Source organism: Echiichthys vipera (assembly GCF_963691815.1).
Source record: "Echiichthys vipera genome assembly, chromosome: 23".
NCBI classification, from domain to species: Eukaryota; Metazoa; Chordata; class Actinopteri; order Perciformes; family Trachinidae; genus Echiichthys; species Echiichthys vipera.
Genome location: NC_139848.1, coordinates 4,484,684 through 4,504,516, shown reverse-complemented (window position 1 = coordinate 4,504,516; position 19,833 = coordinate 4,484,684). Strand labels below are relative to the sequence as shown.

The 19,833-nt window shown below is 43.9% G+C and overlaps 1 protein-coding gene across 3 annotated transcripts; it reads right to left on the bottom strand.

Annotated features, from left to right (window-relative positions):
- Positions 1-4,599: 4,599 nt before the first annotated feature.
- Positions 4,600-19,370, bottom strand: als2b (alsin Rho guanine nucleotide exchange factor ALS2 b). Of its 3 annotated transcripts, none has more exons than XM_083937610.1 (34): positions 19,239-19,370; positions 17,863-17,913; positions 17,204-17,349; positions 16,021-16,997; positions 15,473-15,845; positions 13,828-14,002; positions 13,653-13,749; positions 13,439-13,516; positions 13,128-13,358; positions 12,829-13,000; positions 12,540-12,729; positions 12,371-12,436; positions 12,109-12,271; positions 11,642-11,773; positions 11,399-11,527; positions 9,119-9,189; positions 8,868-8,934; positions 8,567-8,763; positions 8,419-8,484; positions 8,224-8,322; positions 7,903-8,067; positions 7,699-7,810; positions 7,481-7,558; positions 7,204-7,343; positions 6,944-7,108; positions 6,753-6,870; positions 6,394-6,551; positions 6,193-6,309; positions 5,926-6,102; positions 5,781-5,838; positions 5,626-5,687; positions 5,390-5,539; positions 5,169-5,265; positions 4,600-5,036 (listed from the first exon to the last, which is right to left on the bottom strand). In XM_083937610.1, exons 2-34 carry the CDS (start codon positions 17,874-17,876, stop codon positions 4,998-5,000), a joined length of 5,079 nt encoding a protein of 1,692 aa, XP_083793736.1. In that variant the 5' UTR covers positions 17,877-17,913; positions 19,239-19,370; the 3' UTR covers positions 4,600-4,997. The 3 variants fall into 3 exon arrangements, with proteins under 3 accessions (XP_083793736.1, XP_083793735.1, XP_083793734.1); XM_083937609.1 differs by having other exon boundaries at positions 15,518-15,845; XM_083937608.1 differs by having other exon boundaries at positions 12,540-13,000; positions 15,518-15,845.
- Between the last annotated feature and the right edge of the window lie 463 nt (positions 19,371-19,833).

Sequence of the window (19,833 nt, the reverse complement as noted above, 5' to 3'; positions counted from 1 at the left end):
GGGCTGCAAGATTAGCTTATAATAGAGGAACCCAAGCAGTGTGCAGTGAGACTTTTGGTCCACTTCTTCACAGTGTCTGGTCGGTAATCCAGCCGTGAGCGTGCAGTGGGATCAGGTAAGGAGGTGAAGGCACTACTCCATGAGTGGTTAGTGTGAATGGGGTCAGGGGTTAATGGCACACTTCATGGCAGCTCGTAAGAGCGACGGTGGTGTAAATACAGAGATGTGCAGACCCTAATCTCTGACTGGTAAACCAGCAGGAGAAAGCAAACACACATCTATCATTTTAGCCTACATCAAGTCAATCTGACATTAAGGAGCAGGGAGATAAACCATCGGAACCATATTGGAAATACATGTGATGCAATTAACCATAAACAACTGTAAAACAACTGATTGCTTGTAATAAATAAAACAGAAAGAGCTCTTCAAGAGGTAGCTGTTGTTAAAGTAGTGGGAGAGTGTGATCCTTGTGTCTTACCTTCTGTAGGGATGCCACAAGTGTTTATCCTCCAGCTCCTGCAGGTTTAAGCATCAATACTTTTGCAAGAACATGTGTATATGATGGTCAAATATTCCCCGGAGACTGGACAGAGCACTATACTTTCATCAAGCTGCAGGGAACGAGAGAGAGGGAGAGAGAGAGGGCTGTAATCTCTCCCGATCCCACTTAATCCCGGGCAAGTGAGCTGCCTGCCTCTCGTCACCGGAAACCAGTTCCTCCCTCACCGGCTGGCTGGTTGCTGCGGAGCTGCCAAATCTTCTTAACTCTTTCAGCTTTTAGCGGCACGCAGGAGGAGCTGTGCGGAGAGGAGGCAACTCCACCGTCTGACAAAGAAGGAGACAATTGAGGTGTCAGGACAAAGATGATGAAGGTTCCTCAGCAATTTGTATTCAGAGTTAAGGAGACGTGTCATTTAAAGGTTGAGATGATCCTTTAGTTTGGTTAGGGATGGATTTAGGGAGTTGTGTAATTTAAAGGTTGGGAAAAAAGACTTCAGTAATTACTATATCTGCTAATCTGCCTCAACAGCTGGAGTTAATGGAGAGTGGACATCAGATAAACCATCTTTTAGTCTCCTTACTCAAACTCAAAAGGATTGGGGATAATCTCCTGATTGGTAATCTTATTCCAAAGGAAGTACAACAGTATATCCCCCCCCCTTCCTAAAAGTCCTTAAAGGCCTTATTGTACCAAACACACTGATATTATAGCTTTGCACTTAAAATCACATCTTTGTGAGCTTATTCGCAGCCTCAAGTCTCATGAAAGTTCAACGCTGAGAGGATTTGTCCGTGTGACACGAGAGCTCCTTGTGACCTGCAACAAGAAACATTTGCAATCAATCGCTTCCTTATCCTCCGCATGCTTTGGTTGTTTCTTACATTTGACTTATACTTAAAGGATATTATACAGCAGTACTTCTGCTATAACTTCACACACTTCTCTGATAAATTCTCACCTTGAGGATTATTTACCTGAATTTAAACAATTAAAATGAAGTGTAAAAAGAAAGATGAAGCTTTAGATGTGTCCTATTATCATAACCATCCTTTGTCTGATGGCCTTATACTACATTTTGTCAGTTGCAGGGCTCCATATTTAACAATTATAATGTCTTTAAAGCGTGTAAACATGGAAATGAGGTTTAGAAATGTCCTCCAGGTGAGAAAGCAAAGACAAAACTCTAAGTGTAGACTTGAAAACTGGCCTGTTTTGTAACTTTGCATGTGAAGTTATGCATTATTAGCGATACTTAGATTGGGATTGTTGTTTAAACTGCAAAACATCTACACACATTAAGAGGACTGCAACTAAAGATTAATTGGTGCCTATAAAATGTGAAGAAACCAAGAAACAAAACCCAAAGATATTCAGTTTAAAATCACATAAAACTGTTGGAGCAGATTAGTCAGTCAACATCCATCAAATGAATTTATTGCCCTCTTATTATTTAAAGGTACAATATATTTGACATCATGTAAAAGACACACAGGTGGAAGAAATGTCAGCCAGCTGAAACACAAAATACCAACTAGTAAAAACCCAAAAGTCCATTGACAAGACATTTTTAGACACAAAGCAACACAGTGTGACCTGCGTGGTGCGCTTCTTCACCGTCAACGTGTTGGGGAAATGAACCGGACGTGAGCTTATGAGCATAATCTGCAGACACTTCATGTATGTGAGTCAAGTGAGTTAAGGTCAGTTGTGTTGTACACTAAAACAATACTTCGTCTTTCGTTGTAAGCAGCAGCCACAGAGGGGATTTGAAAGACCCTGCACTTGTCAATCGCGTAAATGTTTGTTTTACAGAACAGCACATAATTCAAAGTCTATGGTTGACAAAATAACGTTATAAGATGTTTCTTTTTATGTTTGCATTTTTGGGGAATTAACTCCTTAGTTACAAAGACAATATTGCTTCGACTCTTTAAGCGTCAGGCACATGCGGTCTCAGCTGTAACAAGAGATGCCAACCAGGGATGGAGGAGCATCACAGTCGTTTTTAAAGTCACAAGGTGTGAGAGAGAGGCCCATCCACTAGGACTAGGTTGACAAACTGATCCAGTAAAGGGCCGTGTGGCTGCAGGTTTTCATTCCAACCAATCAAAAACACACCTGGTCCAACAAATCAACTGTGTGAAGACAGTTCAGGTGATTGAATGAGTCGAGTCAGGTGTGTTCTTGCTTGGTTAGAATGAAAACCTGCAGCCACAGCGGCCCTTTACTGGATCAGTTTGACACCCCTGCACTAGGATGTTTACCAGACATGTGGGGATCATATCAGCATTTCAACCATTTGAAGCTCTTTTTGAATGATAACTGTTACGTTTAACCTTTTCCTAACATTAAAAAAATAAATAAACACCATTTTTGGTTTAAAAGTAAATGAGAGAAAGTGTCGTAAATGACAGCAGCTTGAACTTGAAACCATTTCACACCCATTGTCTGTAGCTAGATTTCCAAAACCCCTCACCTAAATTGAGTCCCTTCCAAAGAGGCCTCTGATCCACTTCCCTTTTCTATTGTTAAACTATATTAAAAAGAAAAAAAGAAAAGGCTCTGTCATCCTCTGAATCCCCTCTTAAGCCCTTTTTTTATAAACTAGCATGTGTGACGCAAACCACAAAATAAGCAACAACGTGTGACGGTTAGTGCTGCAAAATGGTTTTAAAAAAGAACAGTTAGCATTAACAGATGGCGCAGAGAGTCAGCTTTGAACATCACATCTATAAAAACAGTGTTTGCATTAAGCCGACTGCCCGGCTCTCTGCAGAGGCACCGCCTGCAGAAGGAAGAAATCCACCGTTTGCATTTATCATTTTACAGATAAGCAAGTGTAGCAAGACATTCAAAAGGTGGTTAATTTCATGACTTCTCTCCCTGCAATGAACAATACACACTCTCGAGATTATTTTCAGGTTGAGTGTCACCCAATTTCTATTTAATCAGTCAGTGGGAATAAAGCTGATCCCTGTAGGAGGACTTGCAGCCCTACTGCTTAAAAACAGAGAAATGTTTAGAACAATGATTGCAGTTCACAACATTACACACCACAACATGAGAGCGTAAGGAAAGAAACATCTCTAAAATGTTCCAGCTCTCTGATATTGCATTTTATTGGTTTATTTAGAGAAAAAAGGTACCAAAAAATACCAACTTTTGGATTACTGAACAGTAATAATGTGTAATGAAACTGAAGAATAAAGCGATTACATGTTTTAATGTTTTTGTTCATTCCCAACTCCAATTTCAGCCCCATATTTCGGATTTTGTAGGGCCATGTCAATATTCATTATGCTGCAAACTGGGCTCAGAAACACACAAGTGTCTCTCAGATTGTCTATGAAAAACATTTATTTGCACTAGTTTCTCCTCTGGGCTCCTGCAGGGCTTTAAAAGAGCAGCTCAGCTTGGTTTTGGGTGCATGAACCGTTGTTGTAGCTTCTGTTAAAGCTGGTGAACTAAACATCCATGTTACTTCAAGTGTGTGCATTTAGAAAACATGTGCTCTTCAGTCAACAGAATACATCTTTGCAGCTCTAACTTTAGCTTCAGAAACAAGTCATGGTGATGATCTGTCTCATAGTTAGAGCTGGCTATATTAGCCATTATTTAGGTAACTACTGTATAACTGTATTCTGCTGCCAGCTGCTGTAACAGGAGAATATTGGTATCATTAAGAGTCATAGCTAAGTCAGTTTATATGTATAATACAGTATCAAACCCAACCTGTTAGCTGTCATCCTTAAGTCTATTCTCTTTAAAAAATACTGTTTGAAAACACTTCAGAAAAGCATGAATGCCACCGATGTGTCGCTTGTCGAAGTTTGTTGTCGCAAATTGAGCTAGCTGTAAACATGCTGCTGTCTACCGCTCAGGATAAAGTCACTAAATAAAAAAAAGGTTTGTCAATTGAATAAAGTGACATCCTCTCAGGAGGTCATTTCCTTGTTTTGTCCGTTCTTCATGTAGGTTTCAGGTGGATAACAAGTCCCAAAAAAATGAATGTTTTCTTTCCAAAAAGTTGTTTTTCATGTTGAAAAATTGATTCTTCTGAATGAAGAAAAGCAGGTCCAGTACATCTGTTGTCTGTGAGAAGATAAACCACAGAACTAACCGTTGGCACTAAAAAAACAAACAACAACACAATGAACCTTGAATTCCTTCCAGGTAACAACACACAGGAGGACAGTCGTTCAGCTGTCGACAGTTTTACACTGGGCGGTATGAAGCAGCTCATCTCTGGCAGTAGAACACCGATAACATTCACATGTGTACCTTCATGATGACAGGATAAGAAGCTGGACGAGGTCACTAAAAGGGGAAAGATTATGTTTTTGTGTGTATCACAGAGGGCGGGAGGTGGTCCCGTCTCCATGACAGCAGTAGATGGAGCTGTGGGCAACCTGTTCATATGATCCTCCACTTCCTACCCTGCGACTGGCTGTGTTGGTGGGTTGGGACAGCATGAAGTAACGCCACGCTCCTCTTAAGTGATCTTCTCATGCTGGATCTGGTAGTAACACGCCTGAAGGTGGAAAAGGCCCAAATAAAAGCACATAAGAGCCGTCAAATATTAGTTGGTCAATGATTTTATGAATGTTCATCCTCAGTCCTTGCAGTGAATTATTAAATGACAGTGTGTGTGTGTGTGTGTTACCTTGAGTGTGGTGAACATGATTCCATGCTCTCCGTGCTGCACGCAGGGGTCCATGAGGTCTTCAATCAGGCTGACCTCTGACCCCAGGTTCCTGATTCTGCAGAGAAAAAGGGCAAAGCAGCTACAAGTCTGATTTTAAGCAACATAAAGGTCAACGAGAGACAATCACTGTTGTATTATTTGCTTGTGTAAATGCATTTGTGCTTTGGATTAGAGCTGACCGTGCACGCAGCACCACATAGAGAAAGACGGGGAAAAGGTCATCCATGGACCACAGGAAGTCCTGCTTCAGTAGCGAATGAACTTCCTGAGTGATCTCCTCAAAGGTGAGCTGGATCACCTGCAGCTTGTCTGACGGGGTGAATGTTGTGCTGCAAACAAACGAGGAAACTTGTCAGGAACTTTAGCGTGAACTTCATTTCAGACATGTGCGTTTCTCCGTAGAATAGAGTTGTACCTGATCTGCTGTAGTGTTTCCACAGCAGAGGCAAAACAGACATCCTTAGTGCTGGAGAGGACCTTAAAGAGGCCGGGAGCCGAAACAAACACTGGTTACAAACTGTTTACATATTTCTACTCATGGTGTCTTATGCCATGTCAACTAAAGCATACCTGCTGCTTCTCCCCGGGTTCAGGCATGGAGACGTGAAAGGAAACAGGCCAAAACTTTCTGAGGGAAGGTAAAAGAAAACAGAGTTTAATGCAAAACATGAAATGAAGCAAGACTCAAAACTGCAGCGGCCAGTGTAAGACGTACTGTTGGACACCCAGGAAGGCGAGCAGGGCCAGGTCGGGCTGCTTGTTAAGGCGGAGGACGCAGTCCCAGTAGACATCGTCCTCTCTCTCCTTGTCCAGAGCGTAGAGGGTGAAGAGCGGCGGGTAGAGACGAGGAAGCAGGACGGGAAGCAGCAGGGCAGAGCTGCTCACCACACGACTAAGGACAAAAAAGACACACAGGAGAGTTTAATGTGATCCAACCGAGGTCGATCAAAGCTTCAAGGAGGGGACATTGCTCTGTTTTTACCCAGGTTTTGGTGACTCTAGCTGGGTATCGGTCAAGCTTGGATCCTTCTTCTCCTGCAGGTTGGTGGTCGGCTCTGGAATTAGACCGCCCTCTTCTGGCAGGTCTGGGAAAAGAAACCTGCAGAGAACACACAAACACAAATATTGATATATCATCTATATCCATTTTGAACATTCATTAGAAGTTAGTTATGTGAACTACCTGACGATCTGGAAGATGCGGTTGAGGTAGGACTTGATCTCGTTGACTGCCTGATGCAGCAGCCTACGATTCGCCCCAACCCCCACATAAGTCATCCTGTAGACCGCCACCAGGGTTTCCACCAGACGGCCAAGTGGATGGAGGGGGGTATCACACGCCTGGAGGAAGTAGAGAAAGGATTATTATTACTCGGAACTGGAATCAGGTTGCTTTTATTGTGAAAACGTCACAGGAAATACAATGGGTCTTGCCCTGTGTGCGGCACTAAATCAGATCACAGGATTACAATTTTAAGTTCATGCTGCGCTCAGTGAAATTGTTTTTGGAAGTGAGGAGTGGTTGCCGCTGGCGGGTTTTACCTTGATGAGGTAGAGACGGATGATGTGATATCTCTCCATGGTGATTGGTCCTAGGTGCTGTGGGATGACCTCCAGACTCTCCAGGGTTCTGCTGTGACTTCGAGACAACATCTCCGGACTGGGGAACACAAGAAACACAAACATTAGAAACCTAAACAACAAAATGCACGCAAGCACGCACACACGCCTACCTGTCCTCGATGTGCCTTCGGCTTGTGGTGAGGGCCACGGCGATGTTCTCCCAGGCCTTCCAGTTCTCTCCTCGACCCGGCGCCTCGCAGCCCAACTGACTCCAACACTCCTTAAACACCGCCTGCCACTTATCATCCGCACACACACACAGACGCCCCAGCTTCCTGCCACATCACACACAAAGTATATAAAATCATTAGAAGATCAATAAATAAATCCTCATAACACGTTTTCTTTTTCTATACATTTCTAAACTTACACAGCACATGTCTTGTCCTTGTCCTTATCGGTGTCGAACAGGTGTGGTTTGAAGTAGGAGCCCGCCACTTTGAGGCCAGAGCCCCACTCGCCATTGAAGGAACCCTCCAGGTAGTCCCCGTTTGCCATGGTAAGCACGCCCTGGGGGGAGAGCCAATCAGTAAGCCAAATTACACTGATGTACACTTTACTGCAAGTCATTATTTTCCCATTAAGCTATATTTTATTACGTTTTAATAGTTAAAGATATATTTATTGGCATTTTGCTCATTAGTCACCTTTCCATTGAGGGTCCAGTCGTCAGAGAATTCCCCCTCGTACTTGGTGTCGTCCTCTGAAAGCAAGATCCCAGTGCCCTAAAAGACAGAAAATAGCTCTCTTCAGTCCCTTGTTTTTCATTCAACACAACTTGGTGAATAACAAACATCATTTCAATAACCTTCAATGGAAAACATGCACACAAAACTCGACTAAAATCATAGACAGAGGTGCTCACCATCATCTTATTGTCTCTGAAGGATCCTTCATAGTACAGGCCAAACTGAGTGACGACAACCCCGGTGCCTTGCCGCAGGTGATCCTGCCACATGCCCATGTACTTCTCCCCTCTGGACAGAGAAATCTTGCGTGTTAACATGACCGTATTGAATTTGCACGGAAATATCTTTGCTCTTAAATGAAGCTGAAACGTTGAGCGTACTTTGTGATATCATCAAAGACTCCATAGCCAGTTTTCTTGTCCTGCAGCCACTGTCCAATGAAGACACTGGGGGAGGAGGTGTTGAGCTTGCCACTTCGCAGCACACCGTGGCCGTGTCGCATGCTGTCCTGGAAGGATCCGTCGTAAACCTCGCCACTGGCATACCTGCAGACAGACGGAGAAATGTTTATACTTCCTGCCAAATGCAATTAGGATGCTGAGCCTACTTTAAGGCGGCTCTTCCCCCATTTTATTTGTCTTTTTACTGCATTTCAAACTACATTGTTTGCTCCTTCCCTGCTTCATCTTTGTCACACTCACCTGTATGTCCCGAGGCCGTGCATCTTGCCGTCCTTCCAGTGACCTTGATAGTGATCGTTCTTGTTAAGCGTCTTATTGGGAGCCACAAAGTCACCAAAGCTAAAAAAACACATAAAGAAGCACAAAGAAACAAAAGCTTTAAACCACCCGACATGTGAAAGAATTAGACGTGAGGCGCTTGCAACATACACTCACCCGTCTTCCAGTCCGTTCTTGAATGCCCCCGTGTATATTCTCCCATCAGGCCATTTCAACACTCCCCTGAAAAACAGTCAATCCTAATCATTACTACATGTCAATGCATGAAGTATTCTATTGAAATGCAGAAAAACTGTTGTCTAACCTGCCGTTGGGCTTGCCAGCAAGCCAGCGTCCTTCGTACTTTGCCTCTTTCAACCGTCCGTCCTTATAATAAGTGTAAGAGGCCGTCCTGGAGGTAGGAGGTTCCAGCTTCTGACCTGAACCGATTGATGCTGTGTCCTGCCCCGCCCCGTTCAGGGCCTGGTCCACCGCCTGGTTGATGGAGCGAAGCCACTTAGCCTAAAACGGATAAAAGCACACTTTCAAGGACTTCACACAGCAGCAACAAATGGAAATTAAATTTAACAAGGTCAGCATTTTGTCAGAAGCATTAGAAGATCTACCTTCTCCATGGCAGAGGAGGCCAACAGGGTGAACGTCTCCTCTGGTGAGATCACCTTTAAACCATATCTGCACAAACACACACACACAGTCATATACATTTATTAAAAAAGAAAATATACAGTATGTGCGGTAAGATAAGACTGAGACAGGGATCATCACAGTGTCAAAGGTTTTCTGCAGTCCCCAAACACTTTAAGATCCAGAAATTATATAATTTATCATTTTCAACACTGTGATTAAGCAGACTTACAGGCTAGTGTCCTCCTCTGGGATCGGTTCAACCCAAAGCGTCGCCAAGGGGAAGACATGATGGGTGGAGAACTGGAGGAGGGGAGAGGAACAAGCATGGAGGATGGGAAGAGGGGAGGAGAAAAGAAAAAGGAAAGGCGAGTGTGTAGAAAGGGAAAGAAACGGGAATCGTCATTAATCTTATTAACATATATCTGACCACACTTAGAGACAGTGACACAAGCCTGATTGCTGTTACACACAAACAGGAGATGAACTAACAGCCTTTTCTATATTATTCAAGCAGGACACTGAAGACTAAGGAGCGAGTCTTCACTCACACAGGAGAGGGCAAATGATATTCCTCGTCTCCCTGAAGCATATTTCCTTCCTGCTCCAGTCAAAAACAATTATTAAAGGAGTAAAAGAGGAGTAAATGTCATGTGATTATTGCTACAAGAAGTATATAGTAGAAGTTTTTTGAAATAATAACCTGATTTTAGTCTTACAAACATTGTTATTGCTGCACATTCAGGAAGACACTGAATATTGCATGTTGTTTAAGATTAACTGAAGGGATGCTGGAATCCGTCATGCAACAATACATCGAGTCAATGTATTCATATGATTTTTGAAAAGGAAGTTAAGGCGTAAACATGCACTCTCTTTTGCACAGACACCCTGCTTCTCAGTCATACAGTTGTTACAGATCACATCACAAGACACCCAGGACGATCAGAGTCTACTGCTACCAGAAATGATTTCTCAGCCTCGATTTTACGCCGCACTTCGGTTATTCAAATACACAAACTGGAGTTTCACACAGCGCTGACATTTCTGTTTTTACGATTACAGACAGACAGGAATCACAGTCAGGAAGTCGGGGGACTGAAATGTGCAGGACTACGACGGGACTGGTGCGGACTAGAAAAGATCGGACGGGAAATGCAAATATAAAGTAAAAAAGGAGACGAACAGGGAGAAAGGGAAGGAAATTGCTTTGGAGAAGGGAACCAGAAGCTACGTCAACCATTAAATTACATGTGAACCAACAGTTAGAACCAAGGCTTCAATGGGAAGAAGACTCCAAAATGAAGAAGAATATTGTCACAGGTTTATTTTGAGTTTAGGATTTAAAGCTGGATTGGTTGAACTGTGTAAAATGAAGAATGGCAATACATAAGTATAGAACTAAAATGCATTAACACCCATCGAGCCTTGGTTACAGTCAGTGCATTCTTCCATGCAGTCTCCCTCAGATGGAGAGCAGGCAGAGGGCGAAAGTGAGGGTAGGGCTGGGTATCCGTGGACATATTGTTTCTGCACAAGTTTAAAACAAACAGTCCTTGCTCTGTGCACAAATACACCATAAAAGTCGACTGAAGAGAACATCCAGCAGATTGATTAAGCAGAATCAAGTGGATATATATTCCTAAGTTAAGCTTTAGCACAAAAGTAGAGTATGAAATTGCCCCTTTGTGTTCGTGAGCTGCAGCAAAATGTTTCGTTCTGGAAGTTGCATGGAGGTTTCTGGAATATACATGGGGCCATAGCTTGCTGTTTAAAACTACAGTGCCGTTTTGCACAGAACAAAGACTGGATTTTATCTCCTATTTCGTATACTTAGTAAAAAGAGAGGGACTAATTACAGCAACAGATATCTTAATTTATGTGAGCATTGGATACAAGTGGACATTTTAATCTAGCCTTTAAATCCTGGTTTGATTTATATTTCTGCATCAATGTGATGAAGTTCCTTCATTTGTCAGGTGTTTAATATGCTCGACGATTTCCCCAAAGTAACCATACTTAAGATTATAATAAGACATTTTATGTTGTATGTAATATAAAATAACATAAGACAAAGAGTAAACTTCTGTATTACAATCAATAACACAACCTCATTCATATTTTGGTGCCTTGTTAAGCCCCAGATATGACTTCACCAGTTTTCTTCACATCTCATCTCACACACACACAATCAGGCCCACAATACACACAATACTAGGACAGGGATGGGGCTCAGGGAGACAGCTACAGCTATGGCCACTTCACACACACACACACAAGCACGCACACACACACACGCACGCACACACACGCATACACACCACGGTACAGGTGGCCTGCTGACATTTGCTTCTGGCTGCATACTTACGAGATTTTTACAAGGCGCCACGCCCTGAAAGCACGGAGGCAAGCACACACAAAGGCTTGAAACACACCAAGTTACAATGTCAGCTTTAAAAAAGTTAGAATGATGGGATGGAAAAGGGTGTGTGTGAGTGTTTGTGTGTCTGACCTGTGCATGGACCAAAGCGTCGTTGAAAAGGATGAACCAGTTGACGGAGAACCTCCCGGCGTTCTGCAGCGTCAGAGCTTTGTTGCTGCTCTCACAGATGAGCCGGCGGTGCGGCTTCCGCAGAGAATCCTGGCGACACACAAAGTCACCATTCAGCAATCGTCATGTGACAACACGAGGAGTCAACATGAAGGACACACTTGTGGTGGAAATGAAAAGAAACACACACTCGAGTGAGTTTACCGTCATTTTGCCAGGGAAGCTCTTCCAGAAGTGAAAAGTGTAGTCGGCATCCTTCCTTTTTCTCTTGAGCTGGAGGGCCAAAGCTTCAAACTTCGAGCAGCTGTCCTGCAGCCTCTGGTAGTCATCAGAGCACTGACAACACACACACACACACACACACACACACACACACACACACACACACACACACACACACACACACACACACACACACACACACACACACACACACACACACACACACACACACACACACACACACACACACACACACACACACACACACACACACACACACACACAAATATTGAATGTGAATATTTGTTTTCAACCATGCAGGTAGGAAGATTTGAACTCAAAATCTAAACATTTCAACCGCTTTTTACTAAATCTTGATAAACTTTTACTGCTTTAAATTAAATATCCACACATACATGCTGACTGTATCTTGCCAGTGTTTCACCCACCACTTCAAAGCAGGTGGCCAGTTTGAGCAGCAGCCGGCCGTATTCGTGAAGGTGGCGAGTCGGGAGGTAAAAGAGCGCCACCAGGAGGTCGGCCATGGTGGGGTTCTCCTCGCTGCACTCCGACAGCCTTTTGAGCAGCTCGGGACTCTTCCCAAAGAAATCTCTTCAAAGAAAATGATCAGTAGTTATCAGAAATTGTCCATCAGTTGATCTATTTCAGCATTTACAGCAATGTGCAATCTCTCTTTTTGTGTGTGCTCACAGCGAGGGTTTGGTCAGGGTCTGGAAACCTCCCATCACATGGAAGTTGCCCACAGCGCTGCAGTACCTTTGATGAGAGAGACACTTGTGTGAAGTGGCAGAAAACAGATTTTATCCATTCAATCTATTTTTTCAAGACCAACAAATAGTCAAATGATCATAACACATACTCATGGTAACAGTCGAGGAAAATGCTGGTGTGGTCGAGGATGAGCAGGGTCTTGACGTCGCGGACACGGCGCATGTTGGCGGTGAGGCTGGCTGCGTGCTGCCCGGTTAGGTGACACAAGAGGCTGAATCTGCCGGCCAGAGTTTGCAAGAGCCCGAGGGCCACCTGTCCGAGGGCCGAACTCAGAGACTCTGGAGAAGGAGAGAAGGACGGTGCACAAACAGAAAGAAATTCAGCCACAACTAAAGAGAATTTAAAAAGAAATCTGGATTCCCTGATGTTCGACGTACCCAGCTCCAGCAGGGGGCGTATTATTTGTGTCTTGATGTTGCACAGCTTGCAGTAGAACTTCCTCTCGGCTGAGGCCAACTCGTGGAGGCTGGCGATGAAACCCATCACGTTCCTGTCCCAGAGCGCCACGCATCTCTGGCCACCCGCAAACACGTTGCTCACATAACCAAGCTGGAAGACACGAGAGACAACATGATGCAAATACACAGACTAACAGCCATCACGTACTTTGAAAGTATTTGTTTAAGCCAGCAGTAGGTACCAGCCGACGACCTAAAGAAAACTACTCTGAGCTTACGTCCATGCAGAAGGGGAGCAGTACAGGCTGTCGGGTGTAGCCTCCTATCCGATCCTCCTCTTCCTCCCCATCTTCCTGTTGACTCCGCTGTTTGGCGTTGCTCTCCTCCGCCCCCTCTTTCACCTGCTGCCCGCTGTAATAGATAATAGGTCGGAAGCAGTCTCCGTCTGCGAGCAGGAGGGTGTGTCTCTCTCCAGCACTTATGTCCCAGACCCGGATCCCCTCTGACAGCTGGGAGAAGAAGCAGAAAGAAACATGAACATCAAGGCTTTCTGCAGCTGCGTGTTTTGTATAGGAGGTGGTTTCCTCACTTTTGAAAGGCGGGGGACAGTGCTTGGAGACTCCATGTGTCCAAGCTGACCAGAGCTGTTACTTCCCCACGAAATCACCTGGAGGATTTGACCAAATGTACATATGGATAGAAAAGTAAATGAAAAACAGGTTGACAACAACTGATTTTGAAGTGTAAAGGCAATAAAGCAGTGAAAAGTTTAAGGTAACAGGTAAACGTATCCACTAACTCACCTGAGACTGAGCGGTTAGAGCAAGGGAATGGTGAGCACCGGCCGACACACGCACCACCTCCTTATTGTTCAAACTCTTGATGCAGAGGGGCTGTAATCTGCAAAAAGACACACCCCACTGCAGTCAGAAACTTGTGTATAATTGCCAGATGCATTGCCAAGAGACTTCCTCTAACCTGGCCAGACTGTCTCCATGTCCCAGCTGTCCCTGTTCGCCGTGTCCCCAACTCCACACCTCCGTCTGCAGGGTGGGAAACACCTCCTGGGCCTCAGGGACCGCCCCTCCCAGTGGGGTGAGGGCGACTGCTCGCATCCTTGGACGACCGATTTTTCTCAGCAGCCGCGGGGACACTGTGGTTGCACAGACAAAAACAAACACACCCTATTCTTAAAAGGTCTTTCTTGTATTTCTTCCTTCAGGCTTGAGTGACATTAGCTTTAATTACACATAAAATAGCACTGAAAATGTGTATGGTGAGATATTTCTGTATAGTTTTCATTGTTGTGTAAGTTAATAAAATGTTGACATGCTTTCAAAGCGAGCCTGAGCCACAGCGATGGAAAGTACCCCAACCTGGATGAGTCTCAGGTGCAAAGTCCAGCAGAAAGAAATCAATGCGTTATCAAAACACGGCCTCACAGACACAGCAGTGATGTTTAGCTCTACAGCAGCCACGTCCTGTCAAACACACGCTGTCATACAGCAGACGTACAATGACAAGACGCCTGCAGGAAGCCGATAAAGCAAACAAAGATGTATGTTTACATAAGAGGGTTATGAGTGAAAAAAGATCAAGAACCACTGATTTAGACCCATTCCGACCTTTTGATGATGAACTCTGACCAATTGACTTTGTCATTTTTGGGCTTTTGCATAAAAAGGGTGCTTGCCATGAAGTTAACTTTCCCCTGGCTGTGAAATAAAGGGCGTGTGGACACAACAGCTAATTTCCTCCGTTCAAATAACACAAAACAATGCACACACACATCTTTAAGGCCTTCAGCTGGGAGCCATCTGGTCCAAAGGACAGAGACACAGAGAGGAGAGTAAAGTGTTTGAGAAATCTGATCTTTCAGCCTTAAAACCTGACATTCATGTAGCCCGCAAGAGGAAACTCCGAAACGCAGATAAGAAATCGACAGCAACTAATCTCTATCTATGAGCAAAGAGCGATATAATGATGATAGACCGGGCAAAGTCTATCCATCCATTTTCTATAACTGCTTATTCCTGTTTGGGGTCACAAAGAAGACAGATATCCCACAATGCACCTATCCTAATCACCTTCATTCTTCACCATTAAAACTGCTAAATCCTTCTGTGCCCTCCAATGTTTTCTTGATCACTGAAAAACCCTGTCAGGCTAAACATCAATCTGCATTCCTCAGTTTTTAATCACACAAAGGCGACCATTCACAAAGGCTAACCTCGCTCCAACTGGACCCGCAAATGAGCGTCAATCACATGCTCAAAGCAGGACTCAAAGATTCATTATGGCATCATGGTGGGCCAGAGTCGGGTTTTTATTGGAGCCATTTTGAGAAGCTAGCAACACTGTGGCTTCCTTTTGAGCATTTTAAAAGTACATTATTTTCTCTGGTCTGTCTTGACACAAATTAGAAATGAATCCATATTTAAAACAATCATTAGTTGCAGGCCTTTAAATACTGCGGAGAAGGACTTTGAGGAATATAGATGGAGATGACATAGGCCGAATATAAAAGACTCAACTGACTTTGACAAGCTTACAAGATGGATGAGGAAGCCTAAAGCAAAGTCAAATACACAAATTAATCTGCACATGCGCAAGAAGTACTTACGCAGCAGAGTATAGGAGGAGGATAAGAGGTGAACAGCGTATCTACCCTGAGAGAGGAGTCCTGGTAGCGAGAGGCGACGCCGCAGTCCCTCAGCCTCCTCCTCACGGATGTCCCCTGTGCTGGAGCTCTTCTTGGTCTGCACAGAGTCTTCCAGGCGGACTCGCTCTGTGGTGTTGTCGCCCACAGTACACGTGAGCCCTGCAGGCCCACCTGACCTCGCCACCCCTGAAGGCAGGTACAAGTTCATCATCTTTTTGAGGGACAAGGCCTCGTAGGTGGAGGCGACCCTCTCACCCACTGCAGTGGCACAGGAGGTCACCAGGCTGTTGAGTGTGGAGCTGGGGTTGGAGGAAGACAGCTCTCCTGCTGACGGCTGGAAGAAAAATACAGTAGGGACACGCATGAACCCACACTTGTTAATGTCAAATACTAAAAATGAGGTTGGTAGAGTCGTCTGGGTACTATGAGATCAATTTGAAATAGACATTCAGTGCTGTTTTTTGGGACTTCAACTAATGTCCTTGTAACTTTGATGCAGTCCAACTTACCAGCAGAGCGTGTGGTCCTCCAGGAGTCGCCTTATCCGTCAGCTCAGCCTGCGTGTTGTCTGTCAGTTTCTTCAGGTAGTCTTTCACAGCCTTCTCATCTGGATAGGGTGAATTCTTGACCCCTAAAACAACAACCCCACTGGATTGAGCTGAGGGATCATAGTCCGGGGCTGGTAGTGCACCGTTAGCTAAAGCTGATTCCTCTTTCTCCAAGTCCTGAGTGGGGTCAGAGGAGGCGTCAGCACCTTTAGCAGGCGCTGGAGAGTTTGAGGAGGCAGTATGGGAGGAGAGGGCTGGCTCGGACGGGGATGTTTTGAGGCCTTGCGTCGGAGCACGTGCTTCCAGCCTGCTCTCATCCTCAGTCATCTCTACACCGAGGGGGCAGTAGTGACCGTCAGAGATGATGACATGGTCCTCTTTGTCCGTCATAGTGTACAGCAGCTGGTTACACTGTCTGCATTTGTCCACTGGGGGCCGGTTGATGTCCTGAGGGCCCAGGCAGCGCACCAAGGCCAGGCTGTGTGAAGCTCCGCAGGCCACCTGTAATACATACCTGCCCGCCAAGTGTTCAACCTTTTGTGGTTTCCAGACAGGGAAGATGGTGACGTTGAGGCCAAGCTGGGAACCGCTGCCCCACGCCCACACCTCCCGCTGGACTGACAGCGCCAGGGTGTGCTGCTCCCCACAGGCCAGCTCCATCACTGGGACCGTCTGCGGGGGGCTGGTGACTGAGTCCACCACAGCGACTGGAGTCGGGTTGGGGACGGTGCTGAGGCCCGACAAGCCGCACTGACCTGAGCCGTTGTCCCCCCACATGTGGACACCACCGTCTTCTGTCACTGCCCCGCTGTGGAAGCTTCCAGCTGCAACAGCGACCACCCGCTGACCGCTAAGCGCGCTCTCCAGGGTGGGTTTCGCCGGCTCGGCCACTTGACTCTGCTTCCACGGCAACTCCCCAAAACTGTACACCTGCCCTCCTGAATTGGGAGCAACAACAGAACAATAATATAAAAGGAACATGGCAGGAAAAGCAAATAAATGATTTGTAAAGAAGAAACCCAAATGTCAGTCCCAGAAGTCTAAAGGTTAAGTTTTTATCTTGGTTACTAATGGCCTCACATCTCTACAGTCTGTTTGTAATGAAGGGATACAAATACCCAAAAGTATATTTTTTAAAAATGACCTTCCACCAGCAGGACGCCATGTCGTGCGCCCAGGGCGACCTGAAGGACAGGCCCGGGGAGGAGCAGCCTTTCTGGGGTGACCCTGCAGGAGTAGCCCTTCCAGGTGTGGAGCAGGCCTCGCTCTCCACCGCCGTCATCCCCAGAGCTGAAAGATCAATAAATAAAAACAAACATGAGTAGAGTTGGAATGGTTAATGACTCACTGGTGATATTATAGATTTTCTTCTTCATAGGTGCATGTCAACCAGACCATTTGCTCAGTATTATCTTTTGTAAACTGATACTGAACCTTTAAAAGTGCTGCCAACACGAACCACACAAGGTATTATCATGGGAACAAAATGTTTTTCGTCTAACAAGCCAGACAAGTACTTAAAGTAAATACAAAACAGCAATATTAGGATGTGAAGAAGAGAGATTAGAGGGATGTGGGTGGAGGAAAAAGCACACAAACTGCCGGCAGGTCCTCAGTATTCAGCCTAAACCAGCTTTTCATCCTCCCTCATGTGCTGCGTTTGAACAACAGATGTTTTGTGGGTGAAAGCAGAAGTGAACTCCATCTGTAGCCGGTGTCACATGGTGATCACATCCAGCCTGCCAGCAGAAACATGTGAAAGCTACTAGTTGAGCAGAATAATCCTCTGTAGGTGAGACCTACCTCTTCCTCTCCATCAGTGGGAGTTTATGTTTCCATCAGGATGACAAGTCTCTGTTGAAACACACACAGACTTCATTATCTGAGAGCTTCTATTTCATGTGGTTTACTTTATTTTATCATTCAGAAGCAATGAATGTGGAGTTCAAGTCACTTCTTAAATCCCTTCCCCTGATAAACAATAAAAAAAGCAGATTTATAGACTTTAAAAATAATGCATTTGATGAACTTCCTCGAAATCATATCGGTTACTTTACTTCATCCTCTATTATTCACTATTTATCTTATTGTACAATGAATTGACCCCTTTTGTGGGGTGATTCACTGTGTATCCTATTATACTTTGTCAATTTCTCTTGTATGCATGCATGTAAAGATGTATGTCTTGTGTTTATATACTATATGTGATTTATTCTGCTCTCTGAAACTGTATTGTGTATTTGTGTCTGAGTAGGATTGTATTTTTTTATGAATAAAAATAATTGTTTTATTTTTTTTGCTAAACTACAAAAATTAATAAACCAATTCTGCTTAAATACAATAATCTTCAAAAAACAACAAAAAAGAAATCTGCTTAAAAACAAAAGAATATATAGTTAATTATGCTAAAATAAAAAGATACAAACAAATCAATTCTGCTAAAATACAATAATATGCAAAAAATAAATCTGCTAAAATGCGAAAACATATTCTGCAAAAACAAAATAATATATAATAAATTATGCAAAAACCCCCCAAAAATAAATTAAGCTAAAATACAAAATAATCTGCTAAAAAACAAAAGAAAATAATCTACAAAAACAAAGAAATAAATCTGCTAAAATCCAATAGAATATATAGTAAATTCTGCTAAAATACAAAGATAAAAATAAAATAAATCAATTCTTCTAAAAAACAAAAATGAAATAAATCAATTCTGCTAAAATACAATAACATGCAAAAAAGAAATCTGCTTAAAATGCGAAATACATAATAAATTCTGCTAAAATACAAAGATAAAAAAAATCTTTTGAAAATAAAAACAAAAGATTTTAAAGTAAACTGGCTGAGAGCTGGTAAAACACTCCTGAAAGCTTTCATGTTGCTGTCAATGCAACCAAAGTGTTCTGCAAACACTGAAAAGAGACAACCAGGAGAAATGTAAAAATGAGAGTGTTAATGGTTTAATTTTAAAACACTTCAGAGTCTCACCTTTACTCCCATAATCAGCATTTATCGCCTGCAGCATCTGCCAACTGTCACCATCTGCAGTTCGCTGCTTCACTGTTAATCCTGCTGGCTAGCATGAGCTAATCACGGCTAACTAGCAAATCCGCTAACCCCAAACCACAGGTGTCTTTTCTTTATTTCATCAGATTAAAACGCCTTTTGTTTCTCACCAGCTGGCTCCGCACACTTCTCCTCGACGTGTTCAGTCAGTCAGGGAAGAAAAACACACACTGTTAAGTGTTTAACAGCTGAAGCCGCCGGTTGTTGTTCATCTTAGTGTTGACACAGAGAGGCGCCGCTACACAAAGATCGTCTATGAACACACACAGTCTCGCTCAGAGTTCATTACATATCAAAGCTGCTCCGCGGTTCATCAAAACAGCAGCAGAGTGAGACGTCACACCGGTTTCCTCATCTTGGAATCTTTCTTCTTCTACTACTTCCGTGTTTAAACGCGCTCAACAGCGCCATCTGGTGACAAAGGCCGTGTGGCGCATCCCCAAACTACAATATCACATCGAGTAGCTGTTTTCAAGATTCAAGATTAAAGAAGCTTCATTTATTTATCCCGAGGGAAATGATTGTGCAACAGTTTCAATACAAAGATGGGAAAGGGTCAAAATGACAATAAGCTTAAAAACATCAATCACATCAAAATAAAGCTAACATAAAATAAATCAAACAATAACTAAATGTGACAGAGTGCAACAGACATTGTGGTTAAACGCAGGTTTATACAATATACAACAATACGCAGCGTGCAGT

Bases quoted from the DNA above. Each gene is read 5' to 3' on its own strand.
- als2b (XM_083937608.1), bottom strand. The intron at 11,774-12,108 runs GTGGGTGAAACA...GTGTGTTGTCAG, and splicing joins TGGCCACCTGCTTTGAAGTG to TGCTCTGATGACTACCAGAG. The intron at 11,528-11,641 runs GTAAACTCACTC...GTGTGTCGCCAG, and splicing joins GCTTCCCTGGCAAAATGACG to GATTCTCTGCGGAAGCCGCA.